This window comes from Ranitomeya variabilis, chromosome 4 (assembly GCF_051348905.1).
Source record: "Ranitomeya variabilis isolate aRanVar5 chromosome 4, aRanVar5.hap1, whole genome shotgun sequence".
NCBI lineage: Eukaryota > Metazoa > Chordata > Amphibia > Anura > Dendrobatidae > Ranitomeya > Ranitomeya variabilis.
This window is the reverse complement of record NC_135235.1, coordinates 181,666,067-181,687,992: the sequence shown is the minus strand read 5'-3', so window position 1 is coordinate 181,687,992 and position 21,926 is coordinate 181,666,067. Positions and strand designations below refer to the sequence as shown.

At 43.6% G+C, this 21,926-nt stretch overlaps 1 protein-coding gene across 3 annotated transcripts in view; it reads right to left on the bottom strand.

The window, feature by feature from the left end:
• URB2 (URB2 ribosome biogenesis homolog) overlaps nt 1-21,926 on the bottom strand; it is a 139,141-nt gene that overhangs the window by 46,929 nt on the left and 70,286 nt on the right. For all 3 annotated transcript variants that reach the window (XM_077259447.1, XM_077259449.1, XM_077259448.1), the window contains one exon: nt 5,064-8,337. In XM_077259447.1, the coding sequence (XP_077115562.1) occupies nt 5,064-8,337 (3,274 nt within the window). The remainder of the gene's footprint in view (nt 1-5,063; nt 8,338-21,926) is intronic.

The window sequence follows — 21,926 nt, the reverse complement described above, 5'->3', positions numbered from 1 at the left end:
CATGTGCACTCTACTTCCAGGCGCGCACCCGGCCCTTACTTCCGGTGCGCGGTGAAGTTTCCGGTCCTCCAGCCTCAGTGTCCTGCACAAAAGTTCCGAGTGCTGCCGCCCGGCGATGTGCGCACGCGCGTACTGCGCCACCCCTGGGAACATGGCGCCGGCCAAGCAGGAAACTCTGCAGTGTCCACGCCGTCGGACACGCCACACTCACCCACAGATCCATAGTGCCTGCCTGACACCGCTCCATACCTCACCGCTGTCTAAGGTACCGACCAGGGAGGGAGGGAAGGGGGATGGGGGAAAGGAGACCTGCTTTTTTTAAAACTCAACAGGGAGGCCCCCAAACCTCCGAGGAGACTTATCCAGCCTGGGCACCGATGTGCCTTACGGGCTGCATGGCCACCTTTGGTCAAAATGGCGGGCACCATGTAGTGACCCCCGAGGACAGGAGAATTTTTAATCAACAGGGGGGAAATGCTACCTGCGGCCCCCGAGGATAATCTTTTACCCGGGCATTGCCTCACGGGTTGTGGCAATGCTTCGCTCGGGGGGGATGGGGCATGGAATACATGGCCCCCGAGGCAACTCCCGGTACCTGGTGACGGGTGCAGCAGACCAGCGCCTGCCCTAATCCACCCAACCCAGGCATCCTCTTCTGTCTTCATCTGAAGTCTTCATCTTGAGGGTTCCCCGTCAAGGACAGGAAACCAACTGATGTGAAGAGAGGAGCCGCCCCTTTTATCTTGAAGGTTTCCTGTCCTTGAAGGGCAGATCCCCTCTCTCGTGGTGCCGTCATGTATGATGGAAAAATACTAACTCCATGTGCACAAAACCCAGCCTCATGAATTCACAATTTCTGTCACCTGTTCAGGTCAGTATAGATGCCTTGTATGACCTCCATCGTCTCTTTAGTTTGTGAGATTACGTAGACTGAAGAGAAAATGGAGGTTATACAAGGAGTTCTCTACTCACCAGGTCAGGTGTCATAAATAATGAGTTTTTTTATACATCACCTGTTGAGCATAGTTCTGCTTTGTATTACCGCCATTGTCTCTTCAGTCCGTGACACAGATTAAGCAGACTGAAGAGATTATGGAGAAAATACAAGTAATATTTTTTTGACAACTCATAGCTCCATACCAAATACACAAAGCTACAGTGTTGTACTTAACTACTGGAGCTATGAGGTGGCAAAAGAACAAAGTGTACTTCGCAGTGTGTGTTGTCAGCGGCAAAATACACAAATAACCACACAGTATTGGGGGCAAAAAATATTAACATTTATTTTTAACAAAAACAAAAAATTAACTGCACCTGCTTGGGGTAGAGTGACGGAACTGTGGGGTGTGTAGCTGTGAGGCCTGGCTGTGGACGACGCAAGGGTGGCAGGAGAAGGGGCAATTAAAGTAGTGGGGTCTGGGAGTTCGGGGATGGTGCTTGACGCATGAGAGGGCAGAGACACACTGGAAGGGTGAGACAAACCTGACATTACAGACACATTGGGAGGTGAGGGGAAGGAATTGAGATCGTCCTTTGCTTTTTATTTTTTTTCCCTTTTGGGATCGGCGCTGCCGTCTAGGGAGCCTAGGTGGGCTCATTTGTTGCGGCCTGGTCGTGGTGTCTGACCTGTCAGGGTCCGTGTGCCGCCGCTGCTGCATGGTTGTGGTGGTGGTGGTGAAGGCCATGCCAGGGTCCGGCTGCTGCATGATGGTGGGAAAGGCCATGCCAGGGTCTTGCTGCTGCTGCTGCATCGTGGTGGTAGAGCGGAAGGCCATGCCAGGGTTCTGCTGCTGCATGGTGGTGGTAGGGAAGGCCATGCCAGGGTCCTGCTGCTGCTGCATGGTGGTGGCAGTGGAGGAGGTCCAAGCAGGAGCAGCAGTTGCCATGGTGGTGGCGGTGGGCTGTCCAAAAACACTCAGCATGGTGGTGGTGCTGTAGTGTGTCCAGCAGTGCTTGGAATGGTGGCGGCCATGCAGTGATATTTAGAAGAGGCCGGCATTGAGGTCACGTTTGACAGTATTGGCACAGGTGGAAATGTCGCCACTGTCTGCTGAAAATACCGACTCTGCTGCAGGGCCTACACATAAGCAGCAATGCAGGCCTGCATGACACTAAGCTGGAGATCAGGAGTAAGGTGTTCCAACATGCCCTTCTCTATTTGATTGAAAAAATGATGTGCTGGCCTCTGGAGGTCGGCCTTCTCTTGGTCAAGGCTTCTGATGACATCCTGGATAAGTGTATGCATATGGTTTATGGCACTATCCAGTCGGTCACCCATCGCTTTGAGTCCATCATGAAAGACCGAGCTCAAGTGCAAAAATTCGGGCTTGAGTGACCTGTCCGAAGCCCTCTGCCAGCAAGAGAACCACCAAAAAAAATAAAAAAAAATAAAAAAAAGAGGCAGAGGACTGGGACAGGGGAGCACCTGATGGACCAGCTTCCTGGTCTCCAGTCTGTGTGGCAGGCCCACTTGCTGCAGCGCTACTGGATGACAGACGGGTCCATGGCTGTTTGATGAAGGACCGCTCCAGAACCAGGGTCCAGAGTGCTGCTCCATGTGCTGTGAAAAAAGAAAAAAAACACATTAATACCAAACATTTACAATAGCGCCAACTCCTGTGGAATAGAAAAATATACATTAGGCAATACAACACAACCCATTACACCACAAAAAATACTTACGTTCTCTGGGCAAGGACCGGTCTCAAAAATGCAAGGATGCAGTGATACTTGTATTTGCGGATCTTTGCTCCAGAACCACTAGGAACCCGGCTCCCTTGACGAAGGTCCTTGTTGAAGCGATCATTCATCGAACGCCAACGTGTTTTCACTTTGAGCACTGTTGAAAAATATAAATAACGATTAGACAATGCACTTTTGATCGTGATCACACAACTGTGTGTGATCAGAGAAACTCAGGAATTTCTCTGATTACACACAGTTGAGTGATACCGGCCAAGGTCACTGCTGCAGCACACCGCATTGCAATACTTACAAAATGCATTTCGGACCCGAGTCAGGGCGTTGTCCCAGCCATCTCACATCGCTTTGGCTACCTCATTCCATAGCCCCCTGATCGTCACGTTGTCCGAGTGCTGTGGAACGCGGGTGTCCCACAACGGGACTCGCTCATGGACCAGGGAGATTAGGATGTCATTGTCAATGAGGTCCTCATCCCGTTCTGGAACCCAAAAAATAAATAAAGACATTAATGTTGGAGACATTAACATAAGGAAAAGAAAGAAAACAACAGAGACAGAAAACTGGCATGAATGTTCAAAGTCAGACAAAAAAAAAAAAGGAGTCAAGAAGAAAAAGGTAAAGAAAGAGGAAAGTAAAGAAATGCACATTCAAGAAAAGTAAAGTCAGGATTCAATAAACAGCCAGGTATACTTACATGCTGCCGCCTTGCCACCCGACCGTGTCCACGCTGCTCCTGCCCAACCTCTGCCGCAGTGGAAGAACTGCTCTAAAAAAAGGAAAAAAAAATGTCGTCACATGTGTAGATGTGACAGAGAATACTTACCAATCTGAAGAGGTGTGTACTCACTTCACTTTCATTTCCACCTTGTGCAGGCCCAAGCCGTTGCTCCTCAGATGACATTCTGTTGCATGCAGCAAGAAAAAAAAAAAAAAAAAAGAGAGAAATTAGGATATATAGAGACAGAAAATAGAAAATAAAGACATTGGCTTTGATACTCACATTGCTCTGAGTGTTTTCTCAAGGTGCTTTCCTGTGTCTGCTCTTGTTCCCAGTCTGCTGTGTAGTGACCTGCCAATGCCCACTCCCTCCTTTTATCAGTTTGTATGTGGGGGGTGGCTAATCAGTGTCTAGACATGCTTTCCTGTGGTAAAACGCAAGCAAACGCATGTGCTTGCGAACGCATGCGTTCACGTAGACCGTAATGCGCTTTTTTGCCGCATTCCTTCCGCTAACAACCGCATACGTTTCAAGGCGCCAAATTGACGTCTCTGAAATTACTACATGTAGCGTTTATCGCACCAAGCCGCAGACAACGAAACGACGCATGCATCAAACGCGGCAAAACGCAACCAATCGCAGGCACCTGCTTCCCTAATGTTAAAGGTAGGAATACACGACGCATGCGGAAAATTGCGTCACAAATGCTGCGGACACAACCACAAATGTGAAACCAGCCTTAGATACACAGTTCAGCGGACAGTATTACACATGATGGGATTACATCCATCACTCTTCTCAATGTAAAGCCTCATTCAGATGTCTGCAGGCATGTCTGAATGAGGCTTTACTGCTACATCTGCAAAGCGCATCAGACATCTGTTCAGAACTAAAACCTCATACAGACATCCCGATTACAGACTGATTGAGGCTTAATACAGACTGACAAGAGCCAAGTCAGTGTTCAGAGCACAGCATGATGATTTCTCTGCTGTGCTCTGAACTCTACTGCACAACAGCTGTATGAGCAACGGTTGGGGAGTCTGGAATTATAGTGATTACCAGGCTACTGTTCTCACTGCTGGAAGAAGTCACCACCACTCAGCACAAGGCTACGACAACAGCTTGATAGCCACACATTACACTCCCTGACAGAAGTTATGTCGCTTATCCATGTTATGTAAATAAAAGCTTATAACCGGATGCTAAATTCATCCATTGGTTGTATAAATTATTCTTTTGAAAGCTGAAACCCTCCGAAATGTGGTTTAGGTTAAGAAAATAAATTGCATCAATGCAGAAATATTGATCAGTTAATGGACACAGAATGGTGAACCACCATGATAAGCTAACCAACATAGCGGCTGTAACGGAAAATGGAAAATTCCAAGTATTTTGTTCCTATTCAATGGAGGAAAGGCAAAGAAAACAATAAGTTATATGTCTAACTAGATACAGGAAAGAAATATATCTTGGTACCGTGTTAGCCAGTAGATAGAAAAATATTTAGAATTGAGAGTCCTCAGTGGTTAGCCATTAAAAGGTATCAACCACTGAGGACTCTCAATTCTAAATGTCTAACTAGGGAAGTCTTACAATTGAGAAAATAAAATGACATACAAAACACACATTCAACACTTACTAGCTAGGAGATCTCCCACAGTAGTGAATATAGAGGCGGGCAACCCTTGCTGTGTAGGATAAACGGTTTTAACTCCAATGCATACAGTCAAATAATGCAATGATGACTTCAAAAAAGCATTTTGCTCCTTCGCAAAACAAAGCTCCCTCAAAATCTGGGAGTAGAAGGTTCTGTAGAGTTCCGTGTTATGGAGGTTTCCTTCAACACAAAGTTCTGCTTCAAGAAGAGTAGTAGTAGATGTTACTAGGATGGAGGGTAGAAATGGACTGGAGGCAGTGATTTCTAAGCATTGCTGAATTACGGACTTTAGTTTGACAGCAGTTTGATGCAACAGGCCATTTAAACATTCTGCATTTCCCAGATTTTCATTATGCACCTTGATTGTAGTTGCTAAATGATGACATAAGTTTTTCAGAATCACAATATGTAACTGACCTTTGCAGGTATTCCAAAATGTTCTTTCAGTGTTGGAAATAGCATTAAGGACAAAGGTTGTACTTTTTTCTAGATTAATAAGAACACTTTGCTTTCGTTTTATCACAAGAGAAAAAAAGGTGTCAAAAAATAAATTGATAATGTGAAGAAATTTTAGCCAGTACTGTTCATTGTCTTCAGTAATGTCCCAATTTGCTGACCGGAAGCATGTTAGAACAATATTCAGAAAGTCACTAGCATACGCAATTTTAAATAAAGAATTTGCATGAGTACTACTAAGCAGACATGTTAAACCTCTGTAGCAAACACTTGCAACATGAAGGCTTCTCAAAGAACTTACATTAGCCAATGATAATAATAAGAAAAAGCATCGACACAGGTCTGATGGCAGCAGGCTGTCAGGATTTAACTCACAAATTAATTCTGCCAGATCAATTAACAAGTTCATTTCTCCATCAGTAAAATTAACAAATTCATCCATGTCTGATACTACTGAGGAAATAAGTTCCAGAACATTCTTCATGTTGGTAGCAAACACTGAATCATCACAGCTGTCAACGACTCTTGACGTTCCAATTGTGGCCCCTTTGTCAAACACAGAAATAGCACTCTCGTGCCAATCCGAATTCTTTAAAGAAAGAAGAAGCAAAATTTCATGCAATACAGTTTTCTCTATCACCAGCGTAGCACACTTAATGATTCTGGTTATGAAGATGCACTGCAAAATGCACATTTCCGAAAAAGAATCACTTTGCAGCAAACCTTTTGAAATTGCTTTTAAGTCAACTGTGACATCATTGTCAACTAGCTTGCTTGGGCCATTACCAGGCAGTTGAGTTACCAACAGAAAGTCAGCAATATGGTTCATATCTCCAAGGGAAATGTATGGAAGGAGAAGTGTAATATTTGAAACAATAAAGTGCCACTGAGCAATCGGAAGGCAATGTACACTGGCTGCATTCATATTGCCGCGGTAAGGTTTTTGATCTTTGTGTTCCAAAAGATTGCTACAAGAGTTAACAAAAAATGATGCAGATGCTTGCAAAGTGAGTCTGTCAGATTCAGATGGCATCTGAATGTGCGTAAGAAGTAGCTTCATTTTGTGAATAGAAAGAAGTCCAAAGTAGAACATAGCGGGTACATTTGATTGTCTACAAAGAGTATGAACTTTTTGCCAACATTCTCTATCTTCAAAAAATATAGAAAAATCCCAACACTCCAAAGGTGAATCTAATGGAAGAGCCAGTTCGCACATTTGTGAGACATATTTGTCACAATTCAATGCGGTCACGGTATTTACTTCTATCCATGTGTGGACAAGCATAAGGACAACTTCACAAAGCTTTTGAAGCCAGCGTGAATCACTAGCCTCCAAATCTTGTTTTTTCACAATGGTTAGGGAAGGCAATATCAGCCCATTAGCAATTTGCTTCATGACTTGCTGAAAACGGTAGATAACTGCCAATGGAGTATTTCCATCTAAGCTTTTCATGTTCATCATTAAACAATGCAAAAGTGAACTCAAGTGTTCCAGCTTTAGGCTGAGATTGGGGTCTTCGTCAATATGAGCTAGTTGATAGTTTTCCAAAATCATAGCCCACATATCCAACATTTGATTAGGTGGAAGTTGAACAAGAAATTCTGTGAGTTTTTTGGTCAATCCTGACAAAAGAAATGGCCGTTTCATTTTTTGTGGCTGACCTATGACCAAAAGTATTTTCTGAAATAATTTTGGAAACTGTCGAAGTTTTGTATATGTCTGCAGAAGGCTAGCCACTAAGGTTTCCTGTGCTTTTCTGATGCGCATATCAGAAATATCAGCATCAAAGCAGGCATGCAATATGTCAGCAAGGTCTGGTTCTACAATAAGATGATTTAATGTGTTCAAAGTTTTCAAGCACTTGAACCAAGGTAGTGAAGGCATGCATGGATTGCACACAAGCATTTGTGTTACATTTCGGTAGAACGTGTACTGACTACCCTTCCCCCTTATGTTATCCTCTGCAATATTATATATATTATGGTTAACTGCAAGATTCAGAATGCTGTCCAGTCCAGTCATACCAGCTTTCGGCCATACTGGAATCAAGATATTTAGGTCATCATCCTTTACTTGAAAAGGTCCACAAAGACATTCTATCAATCTGACAAGCATCTGGAAGCAAAGTGTTTCATTTCCATCACGGCAGTAAGAGTCTAAAAACAATTTATAAAGAAAGGGAACAGAATTTGCAAGAAAAGACAGCTGGATATCTTCCTCACAAAATTCAATTGACTCTAGTTTTGTCAACATTGAACAAACTGGAGTAAAACAATCTTTGAATGATCCTTTTTTCTTCTCCAATTTTCCCACATCAGAAAGTAGTTGCTCTTTGTAAATTATGAGAAGTTCAGCCTGGAAAAGGCCAGCCTGAAGAATCACTTCAATGTTACCCTCAATATCTTTAACGAGCTGGTGGATTCCATCGCTACTATCCTTGTCAAACACTTGGCTGGCTAAGGTATTCAGTAAACGCAAACATGGTTCAAATAGTTGTGTGAGCACTTGCACGAAAAGTCTGTTGTTGTTAGCTTGTTGTCTTTGTAGAAGGGTATACTGCTTAAGAGTTAAATTAAGAACATCCAAAACTTGCTTTGAGATGCCATGCTCAGAGGTCAAGCAGTGACGAGCCAGTAAACACAGCCTACTTAACAGTTCTACCATCAGCTCACATTTGGCTCTGTAGACCATTCCAAAACAAGGAGTAGCGAGAACACTGTGACAGCAGCTCAACACTGTTCCAACGCTGGTTGACAGACTCGATTGCGGAGGCGTAATTGTAATGTTATCATTCATCACCTGAAAAAAAAAAGTTATTAGATGCATGTTTCAAGAAAAGAAGGCTTAAAAAGGTAAACATTTATGCCAAAATAGTGACATATACCTCATTCACAGGTTGCAGGGGATAGCTCTATGCCTTCCCCTACAAGCCCTTCTATTCCTCTATGTATTCACTATGTCTCATCATTCATACGCGTCATTTCTCATCATACAATGTCAGATCTATAAATATCTTAAACCAGCCATCTAATTCTCATTCTCTGACTTTTTACTTACTGTATTACTGCTTTTTTTTTTTTTTTTATTATCCACGGCTTTATGTCCATTTAGGGATTATAGGGGGATGTGTAGGGCATTTTATAATAAAGCTACCGTAATAAAGGGGTGATCTAAGCACTTTTGTTAAGTTTAAATCGTATCTTCCTGTACACAGAAAACGAGGCCCGGGATTCTGACTAGTGTATGCTGTACCATTTCTATCACAAGCGACACTTAGGGTAAGTTGACACAGGGTGTTTTTGCTGCGCTTTTTTATGCTAATTTTCAGCTGCTTTTTACAGTACCAGCAAAGCCTATGAGATTTCAGAAATCTCATCGACACACATTGGTTTTTGTGGGATCAGTATTTTGTGCTTTGCTGCGTTTTTTGGACAGAGCATGTCACTTTCAGCATTTTTCCAGCGTTTTCCACCCATTGACTTGAATGGATGGTGATAAACGCTGCAAATATGCAGTTTGACATTTCTTGCAGCGTACTTGCTGCAGAAAAGTCAAGGACAGCCAGATGTGACCTCACACTCGGCTCCGCTACATCGAGATGGCAGGCTGCAGGATGAATCCATGCAGCCTGTCATCCAGCAAAGCAGACCCGAACCCCATTACATTACACTGTCTGACACACTGCCATATGCATGACAGCGCGGAAAAATCACTTCTGATCAGCAGGGAAATCATCCCTGCCGGTCAGAGAGCTGCGGTTCCCACGCTGTCAGACAAAACTCACAGCTGGGGCTGCAACAAGTAGCCTTGCTAATGCTCACACCTGGGGGGCTGCTATTCTCAGGCTGGTAAGGGGTCACTGATATAGGCCCCCCAGCCTAAAAATAGCATCCCACAGCTGCCCAGAAAAGGCTCATCTATTAGATGCGCCAATTCTGGCGCTTAGCCCGGCTTTTCCCACTTGCCCTGTTGTGATGGAAATATACACTCACCGGCCACTTTATTAGGTACACCTGTCCAACTTCTTGTTAACACTTAATTTCTAATCAGCCAATCACATGGCGGCAACTCAGTGCATTTAGGCATGTAGACATGGTCAAGACAATCTCCTGCAGTTCAAACCGAGCATCAGTATGGGGAAGAAAGGTGATTTGAGTGCCTTTGAACGTGGCATGGTTGTTGGTGCCAGAAGGGCTGGTCTGAGTATTTCAGAAACTGCTGATCTACTGGGATTTTCACGCACAACCATCTCTAGGGTTTACAGAGAATGGTCCGAAAAAGAAAAAAAATCCAGTGAGCGGCAGTTCTGTGGGCGGAAATGCCTTGTTGATGCCAGAGGTCAGAGGAGAATGGGCAGACTGGTTCGAGCTGATAGAAAGGCAACAGTGACTCAAATCGCCACCCGTTACAACCAAGGTAGGCCTAAGAGCATCTCTGAACGCACATTGCGTCGAACTTTGAGGCAGATGGGCTACAGCAGCAGAAGACCACACCGGGTACCACTCCTTTCAGCTAAGAACAGGAAACTGAGGCTACAATTTGTACAAGCTCATCGAAATTGGACAGTAGAAGATTGGAAAAACGTTGCTTGGTCTGATGAGTCTCGATTTCTGCTGCGACATTCGGATGGTAGGGTCAGAATTTGGCGTAAACAACATGAAAGCATGGATCCATCCTGCCTTGTATGGAGCATCTTTGGGATGTGCAGCCGACAAATCTGCGGCAACTGTGAGATGCCATCATGTCAATATGGACCAAAATCTCTGAGGAATGCTTCCAGCACCTTGTTGAATCTATGCCACGAAGAATTGAGGCAGTTCTGAAGGCAAAAGGGGGTCCAACCCGTTACTAGCATGGTGTACCTAATAAAGTGGCCGGTGAGTGTATATATTTCATATAGATCTCACTTGCATATAAACTCATATAAACTCACAGCTAATATATACATTATAATCAGTTGCTTAACTTGACCCCATTAGCCAGACCAGCTCAGACCAGACAGTTCCTTGGTATTTCCAGACACCAAAACAGGAACCAACACCAGATGTCTTAGATGATGTCTAGATTTTTGCTGAATAGCAGGAAAAAAACGACAGCTACTTATGAAGTGCTAAATCAGCTTGTTGTTATGCCTTAACAAGAATCTTTCATGTATTCACACAACCAATAACATAGCAGCTTAACTGTATGTTAATTAACTAACCACCCCAGTTCTACATGCACCTATAAAACCATGTATGTACAATAAACCGTCAGTATTGGTGGAATGTTATTCTGTCACCATGGTGTACAGTCTCATTCTTGAGGAGCGCTCAAAATACGCAGTCTTATTGGGAACGGCCTCAGCACACACAGGGATAGATTTATCCAAACCAAATTTCCATAACACTGTAGCTGTGGCAAGTGGGGTAATGAGGTGTTAATGTCACCTTCCTATTGAAAGGTGACATTAAGCCCAGCTTAGTAATGGAGAGGCGTCAAGACACCTATCCATTACTAATCCTTTAGTAATTAAAAGGTTAAACAAACACACATGCAGAAAAAAGTATTTTAAAGAAATAAAACACACAATTTTGTCATCTTTTTATTGTTCTGCCATTCCAAGTGAAGCCATCGATCTTCTGAAATAAAAATAAAAAACCAGAAGTATACTCCCTGATCCATCGCAGTCCAAAATAATGAGTGTCCCATGCAGTACCTGGGGGAGATAAAGCTTACAATCGGCAGCGCTGCTAATGAGACCGCTACTGGCTGTAAGCTACTGGGGAATGAAAGACACCGCGGGCACAAGAGCTCAGTAACTAGCGGTGACGTCACTGAGCCTGCGCTCCCTCACAGCCTGACCTGAGGTAACCTCTGCACCGTGGGAAAATGCCACGGAAGAGGTTACCGCAGGTAATATATCTATTCTATTAATCTATCTATTCTATCTACAGGAAATTGTTTTTTTTTTCTCTGTGTGCACTTAACTTTATTGGCATGCACAAAGGAGAAAAAAAAACGAATGAAAAAAACGCACCAAAAATGAGGCAAAAATGCACCAAAAAAGCACCTAAACCTGCATTTTTGGTGCAGCTACTTCTCTTCCAAGATGATCAGGTTTTTCTGTAGAAAAAAACGCAGCAAAAACGATCTGTTTGAACTTACCCTTAGGCTGCCGTCACACTAGCGAGTTTTACGGACGTAAGAGCGCATAAAATACGTCCGTAAAACACGCCTAACAAACGGCCCAATTATTCCCAATGGGTCAGGTCCTATCAGCCGTATATAATGCATCCGTAATATACGCCTTTCTACAGCCGTACAAAATCGCAGCATGCTGCATTTGTCAGCGTATTGCACAAAAAATACGCCAATGAAAGTCTATGGGGGTGAGAAAAATACGGATACCACACGGACCAGCAGTGTGACTTGCGAGAAATACGCAGCGGTGTTAGTGAAAAGCCGGTAATTCAATTGCCGGCTTTTCATTTCTCCTTCTCCAACCCGACAGGATATGAGACATGGTTTACATACAGTAAACCATCTCATATCCCTTTTTTTTTTTGCATATTCCACACTACTAATGTTAGTAGTGTGTATGTGCAAAATTTGGGCGCTGTAGCTTGTAAAATAAAGGGTTAAATCGCTGAAAAAATTGGCGTGGGCTCCCGCGCAATTTTCTCCGCCAGAGTGGTAAAGCCAGTGACTGAGGGCAGATATTAATAGCCAGGAGAGGGTCCATGGTTATTGGCCTCCCCTGGCTACAAACATCTGCCCCCAGCCACCCCAGAAAAGGCACATCTGGAAGATGCGCCTATTCTGGCACTTGGCCACTCTCTTCCCACTCCCGTGTAGCGGTGGGATATGGGGTAATGAAGGGTTAATGTCACCTTGCTATTGTAAGGTGACATTAAGCCAGATTAATAATGGACAGGCGTCAATTATGTCACCTATCCATTATTAATCCAATTGTATGAAAGGGTTAAAAAACACACACACACGTTATTAAAAAGTATTTTAATGAAATAAACAAACAGGTTGTTTTAATATTTTATTGCTCTCTCAATCCATCCGGAAGACCCTCGCTTGGCAAAATAATAAACCAACAATATACATACCTTCTGATGAACTGTCAGGTCCCACAAAGTAAATCCATCTGAAGGGGTTAAATCATTTTACAGCCAGGAGCTGCGCTAAAGCACTGCTCGTGGCTGTAAAAACCCCGGGTGCTGAAAGGAAAGCTGGGTGATCTGTAGTTACATTGAGTTGCGGTGAGGCGCCCTCTGGTGGATGTTCTCATGAACTGCAGCCTTGGAAAAGTTCCCACGCTCGAGTTCATATGAGTTCATCCACCAGAGGGCGCCTCACCGCGACTCAATGTAACTACAGATCACCCAGCTTTCCTTTCAGCACCCGGGGTTTTTACAGCCACGAGCAGTGCTTTAGCGCAGCTCCTGGCTGTAAAATGATTTAACCCCTTCAGATGGATTTACTTCGTGGGACCTGACAGTTCATCCGAAGGTATGTATATTGTTGGTTTATTATTTTGCCAAGCGAGGGTCTTCCGGATGGATTGAGAGAGCAATAAAATACTAAAACAACCTGTTTGTTTATTTCATTAAAATACTTTTTAATAATGTGTGTGTGTGTGTGTGTGTGTGTGTGTGTGTGTGTGTGTGTGTGTGTGTGTGTGTGTTTTAACCCTTTCATACAATTGGATTAATATATATATATATATATATATATACTGTATATATGTTTTACCGAACATTTGAGCACATAAATCCATTAGATGTCGGTTTTGCAAGCCTGCGAGAAAATATCGCCGTACGGATGCCATACGGATTACATACAGAGGATGCCATGCGCAAAATACGCTGACACACCCTGACTACAGATGACATACGGACCACTATTTTGGGAACATTTCTCTGTATTACGGCCGTATTACGGCCGTAAAAAACGGACCGTATTGTCTTACGCTGAGTGTGACGCCGGCCTTAGAGGGGTTGTCCAGTAAAACCAAAAAGTCTGAAGTCACTCCGTGTGACTGCAGACTTATGAATCCCCCAAGCACCCGAACTATGCGCTGATGAGATTAGCCGCTTTACGACCTGGGACCGGAGGGTATTGTATGAGTTACACATAGTCCTGGCCAGTGGGTACGGCCTCTAGTCAGACAGGCACACTGGCCGGCCACGTCACACTAGACTTGATGCAGCCTTGGCTCAATTAAAGTGCATGGAGTGAGTCCATGCCCACTGGCCAGAGGTATGCATAACTCATACCCCTCTGGTCCAGTGTCTCAAACCGGCGAATCCCCGCAGCACACAGTGCGTGCACTGTGAGGACTCATAAGTCTGCAGTCAAAGAGTGACTCCAAACTTATCGGTTTTGACCGGACAACCCCGTTAAGGTTTGTCTGCGTGGATTTCATAGCATCTTCAATGCAGGGTCATATGCTAACAAAAGGACTGCTTTTGCAGCCAGTGTTTTACTGTGGAACAGCTAAACATTACAAGAGCCAGGAGATACAAAAGAAGATACCCGGCTGTCACTGCCAGGAGCAGTGCCCTCACCACCCCAGGCATTGTAACTCCCTAAATGCAGTGATCGATATTGATGGCAGCATTTAGAAGGCTGGGACAGGGAGGAGGCTCCCCCTCCCTTTTGATTGGACCCTCGCGATAACTTCGCAGGGCACCGAATATAGTCATGGCAACCATTGGTCATCCTTGCGACCTCCACGTTAGCCGGCGACGGCAAGCCTGTTAAACTATTTCATGAGCATATAACGAAATAAGAATGTATACCCGCGCTATAAAACAATACATTGGATGACCACTAACAATGTTGTTCTACCTTTTAGGTGGGGAAAGTGTTCAAGTCGCTTTGTACTGAGGTAAATCAAGTTGGAGGTTATGTAGGGTCGAACTATGATGAGGAAAAAGAGGGGTATTTAATACAACTGTATTAAAATGGTATGTTATGTCTGGATTAATAAAGTACCCCTTTTTTATATAAGCTACCAGAAAGTGCTAATTAGTGTATATAATGGAATGAATAAAGTGTCTTATAAAAGTAAAAAATAGTCTCTGAATGTGTGCCTAAGAACCCCTGATGCTCTTTCAGACTGCAGAGTTAGGCCGGGGTCACACATGCGTGTTTTACGGACGTAAGAGCGCAGAAACTACGTCCGTAAAACTCGCATTACATACGGCCCAATGATTCTCAATGGGTCTAGTCCTATCAGGCGTATATTACGGATCCGTAATATACGGCGTTGTACGGGCGTAGAAAATCGCAGCATGCTGCGTTTGTCAGCGTATTGCGCAAAAAAAAAATCGCCAATGAGGGGGCGAGAAAAATACGGATTCCACACGGACCAGCAGTGTGACTTGCGAGAAATACGCAGCGGTGTTAGTGAAAAGTCGGTAATTCAATTGCCGGCTTTTCATTTCTCCTGCACAAACCCGACAGGATATGAGACATGGTTTACATATAGTAAACCATCTCATATCCCCATTTTTTTTGCATATTCCACACTACTAATGTTAGTAGTGTGTATGTGCAAAATTTCAGCGCTGTAGCTGCTAAAATAAAGGGTTAAATGGCGGAAAAAATTGGCGTGGGCTCCAGCGCAATTTTCTCCGCCAGAATGGTAAAGCCAGTGACTGACGGCAGATATTAATAGCCAGGAGAGGGTCCATGGTTATTGGCCCCCCCGTGGCTAAAAACATCTGCCCCCAGCCACCCCAGAAAAGGCACATCTGGAAGATGCGCCTATTCTGGCACTTGGCCACTCTCTTCCCACTCCCTGTAGCGGTGGGATATGGGGTAATGAAGGGTTAAAGTCACCTTGCTATTGTAAGGTGACATTAAGCCAGATTAATAATGGAGAAGCGTCAATTATGACACCTATCCATTATCAATCCAATTGTTTGAAAGGGTTAAAAAACACACACACACGATTTAAAAGTATTTTAATGAAATAAACACAGCGGTTGCTTTAATAATTTATTGCTCTCTCAATCCATTTGCAGGCCCTCGCTTGGCAAAATCACATGGCAGTGACGTCATCGCAGGTCCTACAGCTATTTGCTGTGCAGCAGATCCATCCTGGTGTTCTGTGGATGTCTTTTGTTATCTGGTATCAGCCATTACATCAGACGGCCAGAGCTTACCGCGTCTGCGCAGGACACCAGTACACTGCGCAGGCGCCGGTTTTGAAACGATAACAGCGCTGAGGGGGCGGCGCCGAAAGCGCAGGAAGATGTGAGTGACGGCAGAGGAGCTGGCCAAGCTGGGGAGTGAGGACCCGGCTACCTGGCTAGAGACAGGAATTGTGGCTAAGTATAAAAACGCTTTATTTGGGAAATACTTGAACCTAAAACTAAAAGAGCCACCTTGTTAGAATGCAGCATTACTGCTGCACAAGGTGGCTCTTTTAGTTTATAACGGCTGGAGGGGGGTGACAGTGGCCCTTTAAGCCCCGAGGGTGGTATGCACGTCAATGACCGGGCCAATTTTTACAATTCTGACCACTGTCCCTTTATGAGGTTATAACTCTGGAACGCTTCAACGGATCTTGGCGATTCTTACATTGTTTTCTCATGACATATTGTACTTCATGATAGTGGTAAAATTTATTCGATATAACTTGCGTTTGTGAAAAAACTGGAAATTTGGCGAAAATTTTGAAAATTTCGCAATTTTCCAACTTTGAATTTTTATGCCCTTAAATCACAGATATGTCACGCAAAATACTTAATAAGTAACATTTCCCACATGTCTACTTTACATCAACACAATTTTGGAACCAAATTTTTTTTTTGTAAGGGAGTTATAAGGGTTAAAAGTTGACCAGCAATTTCTCATTTTTACAACACCATTTTTCTTTAGGGACCACATCTCATTTGAAGTCATTTTGAGGGGTCTATATGATAGAAAATAACCAAGTGTGTCACCATTCTAAAAACTGCACCCCTCAAGGTGCTCAAAACCACATTCAAGAAGTTTATTAACCCTTCAGGTGTTTCACAGGAATTTTTGGAATGATTGAAAAAAAATGAATATTTAACTTTTTTTTCACACAAAATTTATTTCAGCTCCAATTTGTTTTATTTTCCCAAGGGTAACAGGAGAAAATGGACCCCAAAAGTTGTTGTCCAATTTGTCCTGAGTACGCTGATACCCCATATGTTGGGGTAAACCCCCGTTTGGGCGCACGGGAGAGCTCGGAAGGAAAGGAGCGCCATTTTACTTTTCAATGCAAAATTGACTGGAATTGAGATGGGACGCCATGTTGTGTTTGGAGAGCCCCTGAAGTGCCTAAACATTGAAACCCCCCACAAGTGACACCATTTTGGAAAGTAGACCCCATAAGAAACTTATCTAGATGTGTGGTGAGCACTTTGACCCCAACAAGTGCTTCACAGAAGTTTATAATGCAGAGCCGTAAAAATAAAAAAATCATTTTTTCACAAAAATGATCTTTTCGCCCCCAATTTTTTATTTTCCCAAGGGTAAGAGAAGAAATTGGACCCCAAAAGTTGTTGTGCAATTTGTCCTGAGTACGCTGATACCCCATATGTGGGGGTAAACGACTGTTTGGGCGCATGCAGAGCTCGGAAGGGAAGGAGCGCCGTTTGACTGTTCAATGCAAAATTGACTGGAATTGAGATGGGACACCCTGATGTGCCTAAACATTAAAAACCCCCACAAGTGACACCATTTTGGAAAGTAGACCCCCTAAGGAACTTATCTAGATGTGTTTTGAGAGCTTTGAACCTCCAAGTGTTTCACTACAATTTATAACGCAGAGCTGTGAAAATAAAAAATCTTTTTTCCCACAAAACTGATTTTTAGCCCCCCAAATGTTTATTTTCTCAAAGATAACAAGAGAACTTTGACCCCAAAAGTTGTTGTCCAATTTGTCCCGAGTATGCTGATACCCCATATGTTGGGGTAAACCCCTGTTTGGGCGCATGGGAGAGCTCGGAAGGGAAGGAGCACTGTTTTACTTTTTCAACGCAGAATTGGCTGGAATTGAGATCGGACGCCATGTCGCGTTTGGAGAGCCCCTGATGTGCCTGAACAGTGGAAACTCCCCAATTCTACCTGAAACCCTAATCCAAACACACCCCTAACCCTAATCCCAACGGTAACCCTAACCACACCCTTAACCCTGACACACCCCTAACTCTAATCCCAACTGTAAATGTAATCCAAACCCTAACCCTAACTTTAGCTCCAACCCTAGCCCCAACCCTAACCCTAGCCCTAGCTCTAACCCTAGCCCTAACCCTAGCCTTAACCCTAGCCCTAACCCTAATGGGAAAATGGAAATACATTTTTTTAATTTTATTATTTTTCCCTAACTAAGGGGGTGATGAAGGGGGGGTTTGATTTACTTTTATAGCGTTTTTTATATCGGATTTTTATGATTGGCAGCTGTCAGACACTAAAAGACGCTTTTTTATAGCAAAAAAGTTTTTGCGTCTCCACATTTTGAGAGCTATAATTTTTCCATATTTTAGTCCAGAGTCATGTGAGGTCTTGTTTTTTGCGGGACGAGTTGATGTTTTTACTGGTAACATTTTCGGACACGTGACCGTTTTTGATCACTTTTTATTCCGATTTTTGTGAGGCAGAATGACCAAAAACCAGCTATTCATGAATTTCTTTTGGGGGAGGCGTTTATACCGTTCCACGTTTGGTAAAATGGATAAAGCAGTTTTATTCGTCGGGTCAGTACGATTACAGTGATATCTCATTTATATCATTTTTTTATGTTTTGCCACTTTTATACGATAAAAGCTATTTTATAGAAAAAATAATTTTTGGCATTGCTTTATTCTGAGGACTATAACTTTTTTATTTTTTTGCTTATGATGCTGTGTGGTGGCTCTTTTTGCGGGACAAGATGACGTTTTCAGCGGTGCCATGGTTATTTATATCCGTCTTTTTGATCGCGTGTTATTCCACTTTTTGTTCGGCGGTATGATAAAGCGTTTTTTTGGCTAGTTTTTTTTTTCTTACGGTGTTCACTGAAGGGGTTAACTAGTGGGACAGTTTTATAGGTTGGGTCGTTACGGACGTAACGATACTAAATGTGTACTTTTATTGTTTTTTTTTATTTTAGATAAATGTATTTATGGGAATAATATTTTTTTTAATTTTCTTTATTTAGGATTTTTTTTTTTTTTTTTTTTTTTTTTAACACATTGTTTATTTTCACCAGGTAAACCAATATCACTGCACAAAAATTAGAAATAGACATTTCTGACATGCAGAAACAAAACCCCCCCAAAATTAGTGACCAATATAGCCACTTTTATGATGACACTCAACAGCCTTCCATCCATAGATTGTCAGTTGCTTGATCTGTTTACGACCAACATTGCATGCAGCAGCCACCACAGCCTCCCAGACACTGTTCCGAGAGGTGTACTGTTTTCCTTCCCTGTAGATCTCACATTTTATGAGGGACCACAGGTTCTCTATGGGGTTCAGATCAGGTGAACAAGGGGGCCATGTCATTATTTTTTCTTCTTTCAAGATCTTTACTGGCCAGCCACGCTGTGGAGTAGTTCAGGCATGTGATGGAGCATTGTCCTGCATGAAAATCATGTTTTTCTTGAACGATACCGACTTCTTCCTGTACCACTGCTTGAATAAGTTGTATTCCAGAAACTGGCAGTAGGTCTGGGAGTTGAGCTTCACTCCATCCTAAACCCGAAAAAGTCCCACAAGTTCATCTTTGATGATACCAGCCTATACCAGTACCCCCTCTACCTTGCTGGCGTCTGAGTCGGAGTGGAGCTCTCTGCCCTTTACTGATCCAGCCTCTGGCTCATCCATCTGGCCCATGAAGAGTCACTGTCATTTCATCAGTCCATAAACTATTTCTTGGCCCAGTCTTGACGTTTTACCTTATGTTTCTTGTTCAAAGGTGGTCGTTTTTCAGCTTTCCTTACCTTGGCCATGTCCCTGAGTATCGCACACCTTGTGCTTTTTGTAGCTCCAGTAATGTTGCAGCTCTGAAATATGGCAAAACTGGTGGCAAATGGCATCTTTGCAGCTTCATGCTTGATTTTCCTCAATTCATGGGCAGTTTTTTTTTTGCCCAACACGCTTCTTGCGACCCTGTTGGCTATTTGCCATGAAATGCTTGATTGTTCGGTGATCACGCTTCAAAAGTTTGGCAATTTCAAGACTGCTGCATCCCTCTGCAAGAGATCTCACAATTTTGGACTTTTCAGAGCCCGTCAAATCTCCTGACCCATTTTGCCAAAGGAAAGGAAGTTGCCTAATAATTACGCACACCTTAAATAGGGTTTTGAGGTCATTAGACAACATCCCTCCTCATTACAGAGATGCACATCACCTGATTTACTTAATTGGTAGTTAGCACTCAAGCCTGAACAGCTTGGAGTAGGACAACATGTATAAAAAGTATCATGTGATCAAAATACAACTTGCCTAATAATTCTGCACTCAGTGTATAAAAGCAAGTGGTGAAGTATCGGGTACCTATATGCACAATGATAGAGACCTATTAACTCAAAAGCACAATACAGGAAGTAAAAGTCACGTCTCCTAACAGCCCTAGACAGACATTTAGCCCGGAGGTGGACAACAACAGAGCTGACAAGCGCCATCTTTGGAGCGGGTAAAAGACAGCGGGCCGAAGACACATCGGAGGTTTAACCGATCGAGCCCCAGGCTCTCCTCCGCCTGGTTACTAACCTGATCGACTCCCCTGGACTCTGATGCGGCATCCTCCACGGCGGCAAGCGGCCCTCAGGCTCTCCAGTTCTCTTGCCTGCTGCATACAGGTAGGAGTGTCCCGGCTGCGGACGGCAGTGCGGTGTGGGCTCTGTACAGGACCCGGTGTTCCGCCCCTGACTGCGCTCCTAGCCTCCCTTGGTCCAGCGGTGAGGCCCCTTGAGATCGAGGCCTGAGCTGAGGACAAGCAGCGCTGCAGTTTTCCCACCTTAGCCGGCGCCATCTTGAGATCTGCACCACGCTGCGCTGCAGTGTCTATCTAGCTCTGGCTCTTGTGAGGGCACAATAAACCTCCCAGTCACTCCTGCTGGTGCACTTTCCTGGAGCACCATAAACCAGGCTCTTGTGTATAAAGCTCTAACAGCTAAAACTGCGTAGTGCTGACGCTTTCACTTTCTAGCACTTTTAAAAAAAAAAAAAAACCCTACAAGTAACCTAGTGCATAATCTGAGTCGCCTTGCACACCAAACACCACCATGTTAAGAGGGCAGATCATTATAGTCCTCAAATCTATTCCTGATCGTTTATTATTCTGTCACACTATTTAGGAGAACACAGACTTTCTACAGCATTTCAAAATCACTGCTGGAGAACAAAAGTCGCACAACTACTGCCTTGTGGTGTTATACTGCCATCTTGTGTCCACCAGAAGGAATTGTTTCTACCTGTATTTTACCAGAAATCTCTCTTCCCTGATTTCTATTATTTTGGTTTCCTATAATTGACTTGCATTTCTCGTGTTCATGATATATCTCTTGTAATATGGTATACTAGTAAGCCTTCTTGCTAGTTAGGGAATGTAATAGAAGCGTTGCTACTTGATCCAACATTCCATACAATGGTTAAATCTGGTGCTAAGACACCCAGATCTCCCAAAGCAAACAACCTAGCTATTCAATCAGATCTGGACAAATACTTAAAAAAAAAAAATGCCTTACAACCCCAGGTGCCGTTAAAACGAACTATCCATCTAATTCAGCACAAGAGGGAGAAACAGACCCAGATCTGGAGAGTGACTCGAATATGGGCTCCAGCTGCAAAGACCAGCCCGTGACACGTTCCTTCATTAAACAAATTTTAGCTAAAGCCCTTGAACCTATTGGAAAGGAATTAACAGATATTAAACAAGAAATCTCTCAACAAGGTCATAGACTTGAGTCCTAGAAAGAGCACAATCTACCTATGCGGAACACTCTAATGCCATCCTATCCTGTATCAAATCCCAGGAGGAACAACTTCAACTGGTCCATTCCACACTAGAGGACCATGAAAATCGGGAATGCAGAAATAATATCCGGATTAAAAGGTCGAAAGTTGAAACCTTCTTCTCCTTGAACCCAAGAGACAATTCCAGAGGAGTGGATGCCTTAGTCCAGAGTTGGGATTTTCACCTAGCTTATGCATTTCCACCAATCCCAATTCTTGCAAAGGTTCTACGGAAGATTCGTGCAGACCGGACCCAGACTATATTGATAGCCCCCTTACGGCCCAAAACAAGTTGGTTCAATCTAATCATCCAGCTACAGGTGCACAGGCCAGTACTGTTACCAGTAAAAGATGACCTCCTCTCTCAGGGACCTATTCTCCACTCAGACCCTCAGAGATGGAATCTAGCG